Consider the following 6,000-nt stretch of genomic DNA (forward strand, 5'->3'; position numbering starts at 1 on the left):
CCTTCTGTCTGTCCTTCAAATCTTTTACGATGTGTTTATATGACTACAAACACAAAAAACCAGAGAACTTTATTTGACAAAGAGTGAGAGAGAGAGGGTGCACACAAGCAGGGGGAGAGGCAGGCAGAGGGAGAAGCAGGCTCCCCACTGAGCAAGGAGCCGGATGTGGGGCTCGATCCCAACACTCTGGGATCATGACCTGAGCCGAAGGTAGACGCCTAACTGACTGCGCAACCCAGGCGTCCAAACAGAGAACTTTAAGATGTAAAAGCCTGGGGGGAAACGGCATCAATTATTTTCCTAAGAGTGTCAGTACCTTATGCCGTAGTCTTCTTCATTTTGAAGGCAGCCCCTAAAAAACACTGCCTCCAACAACAACAAAAAAAAAAACCCAAAAAACAAAGAAAAAAAACGACTCCAGGGACCCCATGTGCTGCTGTCGACCTGGTGCCCTCATGTCCCTTCTAGGACCAGGTTTGGACAAGTACGGGTTCAGCCAAAGCAAGAGCACTGTGTCCTTTGACAACAATGTCAAATTCTCACCTGTATACAGTAAATAAGAAATAGTTTACCTTTCAGCAAAGGTATCGAGTTTCCCCAGCTCATCGGAGAGGCCCACAAGGGAATCCAAGGTCCCCACCTAGAAAGATGGTAAAAAAGTTAGAGGCTCACGCTTTCCGGCAGAGAAGTGTAGGTCACTTTCAACAATTCAGGGAGTTCTGTAACTTCCATCTCGCTTTAGTTATTCTTGGTCAATGGCCACACTGGAAACCGGGAAGGGCTGTTCAGAGAATTAGTGGATTGGGGATATTTTTAAATTTTTAGCTATTATTGTTGTTATTATTATTGCCAACAGGGTAAACTGTCATATTTCTGCCATAGGAAGGAGCGACCACTATGTCATTGTGAGACCCCAGCTCATTTTCTTCTTAGAATGGTGGTCTGCCAGTCATGTGATTAATCTTGATAGCTGAGGAGATGTACCAGAAAGCAAGTTAAAGAAGTTGCCATTTCTGGGGCGCCTGGGTGGCTCAGTCGGTTAAGCATCTGCCTTTGGCTCAGGTCATGATTCTAGGGTCCCGAGATGAGCCCCGCACAGGGCTCCCAGCTCAGCCAAGGAGCCTGCCTCTCCCTTTCCCTCTGCCCCTCCCCCCCAGCTGGTGTTCTCTCTCTCTCAAATAAATAAAATCTTTTTTAAAAATTGCCATTTCTAAAGCCTTTCTTCTCCAAGATGTCCAACCAATCCCTGCCTCTGCTCTTCTTTGCTATTTCTAACAATGGTCTTGCTGGCACAGAGGGCCAGCTCTCCCTCCCACCTCATCATTCATGCAAGTCCTTTTCTTTACAGATTACTTGTAACAATCCATTTCTTAATGGGGAAATTATTACAGAGTCCAAAACTGTATTTAAAGGTCTAGGCCACTGAACCAGAAGGAAAGACTTTGTTTTCATGGCCCCAACCACCAACCGGACATTAAAAACTAATCAAGATTAACACTGTGTGTCAAGTATACTTTCATAAAAGAATACTTTAAAAAATATTTTAAAAAAGGTAATTAGGAAATGATGAGGCCCAGTTATCTCTAGTAAGTGACGTTGCTTCTCTTTAAGGAAACTGATGGGAAGCATCTTTTGGCGAGGGACCTGTCTGGTCTCTTTGCTCCCTCCCGTCTAACACTGCCCTACACAGCGTCAGCGGTGACTGCACGCTGAGTTCCCCCAACCTTCACAGTGGGGGGTCACCAGACAACCGGGCAGGTTTGAAACAGGCAGCAGCCTACGGGCTCAGAAACCAGTGCTGCCGCGTACCAGATCTGCCCCCTGGTCTCCCTTCTCCACCCTTCCTGATCTATAACCTGGGACTTTGTGAAGATTCCAGATGGTGCATTTAAAGTGCCTGGCCCCCAACATGCTGCTCAGTAAACACTAGCAAATATAGTGGCATCACCAATAACTAATAATAGGGTGCTGATGGGGCAGCTCTTAGGGCAGGGGGGGCAGACCGAGGTTTGAAAGAAGATTATATGGCAGTTTTCGAGAAGAGCTGCCTCTGGGCAGTTGGGGCCGTCCCTCCAGTACCTACAATGCATTTGCACAGCTGTCATCGAAAAATGCCTCACACCTCTTCCTTTGAGAAGCTTGCAATCTTGGGAAGCGTGGCAAAAATTCCATGCTTTTAAAGCAAAAAGACGGTGCATATCTTGCTCCTCTTTCGTATTTCATTTTAACTTTGTTCTCCATTGCGAGAGCCCTGAAACTCATATCTCCTTCCTGTCATATCTCTTTCTGCCATCTGCCCACTTACCATTAAATTCCCTTCCTGCCTCCCCACCAGAACCAGAGGGATCCTGAATTTCCCACCCTGCTCCAGGTCAAGAGTCCTACCAAGGCTGAAGCTCTCCAAGCCTGCACATTTAAACTGTACTGTTGGTCTTCTTAGACATTGAAGACAAAACACGAGGAATCCTACAACAACTCACAAAGGCCCAGGTGTATAAAACGCTCTTCCCACTTTCTGAAGACACTGCCACCCACCACGCCCATCTCTCCCTGCTCATTCTGTCCTGTGTCTGTAAGTCCATAGGAACCACACTAACTTTGGGCTACGGCATGAAGTCCCATCCAGACCGCCGACTTGCCCTGTCCGTCCTCACCCCCGGGCTGACCCTCAGCACTGCTGTCTTTGCCCTGTTCTTTTCTCCTTGGCTTCCCAGAAGACACCCACCCACCCCAATCCATCACCTCCTTCCTCCTCCCCAGGAACTTTACCTTGAAGTCAGGAATCGAGAATTTGGTGTTGTAAGACAGGTTGGACTTGGAGGTTACGGTGTTCATCCTCTCCAGCGCCTGTAAATTTTCCTGATCACCAGGGGCAGAAATTAACCAAAACTCCGACATGCTTCCCGCCTTCTCTTATCCAGTTACTGACCAGGACCACAGCAACATACACAAACAGAAACAGGAGGAGACAAGTGTCAAGTATCTCCACTACTCCTTTACCACTCCCTTCCCTCAGAATTAATCCTCTCCAGGATGTGTTGCTTTTACCCTTTCCCACTCTCTGCCCCTTCGACCTTCCAATGCAGATTCTCTAGTTCCAAGGACACCATAGGCACAAAGCAACGTGCTGTTTCTTATCTCAACTCCGAAAGCCCTCTGGGCTCCAGACTCTCAAGCCACCTCTAGAGTGGTTCTGACTGGTTTTAAGGGTTAGGGGAGAGGGTTGGGAAGAGCCAGATTCTGTTCCTTTGATTTCCCACTCTCCTGACACCAGCATGCACATGGGGGAGCGGGGACACAGCAAGCCAGGCGTGAGGCCCTCTGAAATAGTTTCCTTTTTTCCTGGGAAAGGAGGGATGTACTTCCCGGGATGCAGGATGGGGTGAAGGCAGGAATGAGACAAGGACACAATTTCACAACAGGCGCTCTGACAAACCCCAGACCTGAACCAACCAACCTTGAAAATGGTGCTAGCCTTAAAAACAGACTTCGAAGAACTCTTTTTCCCAAATAAGAAGAAAAAAAGGTGGTGGGAGGACTACTAAAGTCGTTTTTCCTAAGAGCAGGTGTCCACTCTGCAGAGGTGGCTAACGCGCTGGGCCTGGCAGTTTCTGCCCACCGTCTGCAGCTTCCAAAGGCGATTAGTTCTGCTCATTCAAACGTGCACACACCCACACCTCTCTCCCCTCCCCTCGGCCCGGTCCTCCCTTCCCAGCGCCTCGCAAAGCGCCTCTGACGGCTGGGGGGGAAAACAGGGTGACAGCCAGAGACCCGTCCTGGAAGCTGGTCTTTTTGACTCCCATCTCACTCCATAGTCTCTCCTCATGCCGCGCACTACGAACGCAGTTCCTCCCGCTCTCGACTGCTGATGGCCCGGGGACAAACGGGCCCCACGCGCGGAAGCTGGGGAGATGCCACCTGCCCGGCCCCGGGAGGGCGCCGCGGAGGCGCCGGTTCCCTGGTTCCCACGGAGAAAACGCGGCCCGGGACGGCGCGCGTCGGCCGAGGCGAAGCGGGGACCCGGGACCCGGGGGCGCGGAGCGGCTCGCGCTGGCCCCCGGCTCGCGCCTCTCCCGCCGCCGCCCCGCGTCCCTGACCCCGCGGCGCGCGTCCTTACCGGGAGCCGGTGGCCGCGCGGGCGTGCAGCGGAAAGGCGCGGGGCCGGAGCGCACGGCCGGCTCCCGGGAGGCAGCGGCTTCTCCGCGGCGCCCCGCCCCGAGCTTTTATCCCGAGCGGGGAGGCGGCCCCCGTCCGCCCCTCGCGCATTTGCATACTCGGCCGCCCGCCTCCCGCCGTGGCCGGCCCGGGGCCGCTCGCCGGGCTGTGGCCGCCGAGCGTCCGGGGGGTGCGTGCCGGCGGGATTCTGGGGAGCATCCGGCGGGGAGGGCGGGTCTCCAGCCCACGACGTTGCAGAGGCACGGGACCGGAACGACCGGGAGGAGCGGGCTAGGCGAAGTACTCGGGTCGGGGACGCCCGGCCCCCGCGCCCGCCGCCTCGCTCTCCACCCCCTACCCCTGCCTGCGGTGAGCCGGCAGGGGGGTTCGGGAATCATGGGCAGAGAGGACTGATCTGTGGAAAGAAGCGCAACAGGTCCACATATGTTTTTGGAACGCACCTGGGCAGAGGACCAAGCCTTCCTGTCCGTGTGGGCGTCAGCTTGCTGGGGTTGCCAAGGAAACTCTCCACGGTCCCACGCGCCAACCTCACCTCACCCCCCTTCGAAACTACCCTGGATTCAGGAGGATTTTAAAATGTACTGTCTCACTACCACGGTGTGGGTTCGTGATCCGTGCTGTTTGAAAAAAGAGAGGGAAACCCCAGAAATTAACCTGGGAATGTTAAAAAAACAAAAACTCTTGAGAATTCGTTTTCTCTGGTGTAGAGGAGGAAGCGTGAGCTTATCCTTTCCTGTGGACAATGTTTTCAGTGGTTTCTGGGAAAGATAAAAATCTCAGAATTATGTTTGGTGGGAGATGTTGAAGAATTCCTTGAGGAATGAGCTCCCCCTTACTAGAGAAAACTAGTCATACTATCAACCTACTGCTGAGAATGCTTCCGGATCTTTGGAAAGAAAGGTAAGGGGGAACCCCAGATGCTGCGATGAGAAGGCTCAGATGCGGCAGAGAAAGGTGGCTTGTAAAGGTCACAACATGTCACACTGCAATCCTATTGTGGGTTCGGAATTGGCAGTTTGGAACTCCCAGCACCTGCATGGTGCATCATCGTTGTTGGGACACTCGCGCATTAGTCAGTCCTTGCAACATCTTCCTGAGGGAGGACACCTGAAACCAAGGGATGAAGAAACTCGGTGTGTACAGGGAGGTAAAAATGGTAATTCCAGTGAAGGCGTGGCCTGGTTGGACCTTGAACCTGGGGTCTCCAATCTTGTACTTGACCCAGTAATGTCATTTCTTTCCAGCTAGGCAAAATAGAATCCTGGAGCAGGGCACAAACTCAATTACAAACAAGGGTAGGGATGTTCTAAAGGTACACGAATGGCTGGGTGTCACGTCACTGGTTAATGGCAGAGCGATGAGGGGAACTTAGGCTGGGATCCAAGGGTCCTTTGCCCTGCTCCCAGCCAGCCTGTGGCAGAATGCACGCTTTCCATGTCAGACAGTGTTTTTCTTCAATATTCCAAACCATCGCCCTGGCTTCTCAGACGTTGGGCAACACATTTAGAAGTGACCCCGACTTTGCTGATGGCACCATTCTTTCTATAAATATGGCTTCCTCTAACCAGCTTGCGTCATCAAGTTACTCCTGGACATCCGATTAAGAAGTTATTGAGGACCTACAATGTTCCTGGTCTTACTTAAAATCTTCCTATTCAAAATCTAAAATCTTTCTGATTTTCGTACATCTTGGGCTTCTTGTTACATGTTGGAATTGGTGATCGTTGGTGGCTACTGCTATAGAGGGGACTTTCTGCTTATAAAGGTAATTCTATGCTGCTTATAGAGAATTAGGAAAACACAGAAAAGTGTAAAGAAGAAAGT

General features: G+C 51.7%; 1 protein-coding gene across 1 annotated transcript in view; it reads right to left on the reverse strand.

Annotated features, from left to right (window-relative positions):
* Positions 1-4,202, reverse strand: part of ATP6V1C2 (ATPase H+ transporting V1 subunit C2) — a 51,402-nt gene extending 47,200 nt beyond the window's left edge. Inside the window, exons 1-3 of the mRNA XM_040622798.1 lie at positions 4,118-4,202; positions 2,770-2,924; positions 573-640 (exon numbers count right to left, since the gene is read on the reverse strand). Coding sequence (XP_040478732.1) covers positions 573-640; positions 2,770-2,898 — 197 coding nt within the window. The 5' untranslated portion in view covers positions 2,899-2,924; positions 4,118-4,202. The remainder of the gene's footprint in view (positions 1-572; positions 641-2,769; positions 2,925-4,117) is intronic.
* Between the last annotated feature and the right edge of the window lie 1,798 nt (positions 4,203-6,000).

The sequence above is a fragment of the Ursus maritimus genome, unplaced genomic scaffold (assembly GCF_017311325.1).
Source record: "Ursus maritimus isolate PB19 unplaced genomic scaffold, ASM1731132v1 scaffold_6, whole genome shotgun sequence".
NCBI lineage: Eukaryota > Metazoa > Chordata > Mammalia > Carnivora > Ursidae > Ursus > Ursus maritimus.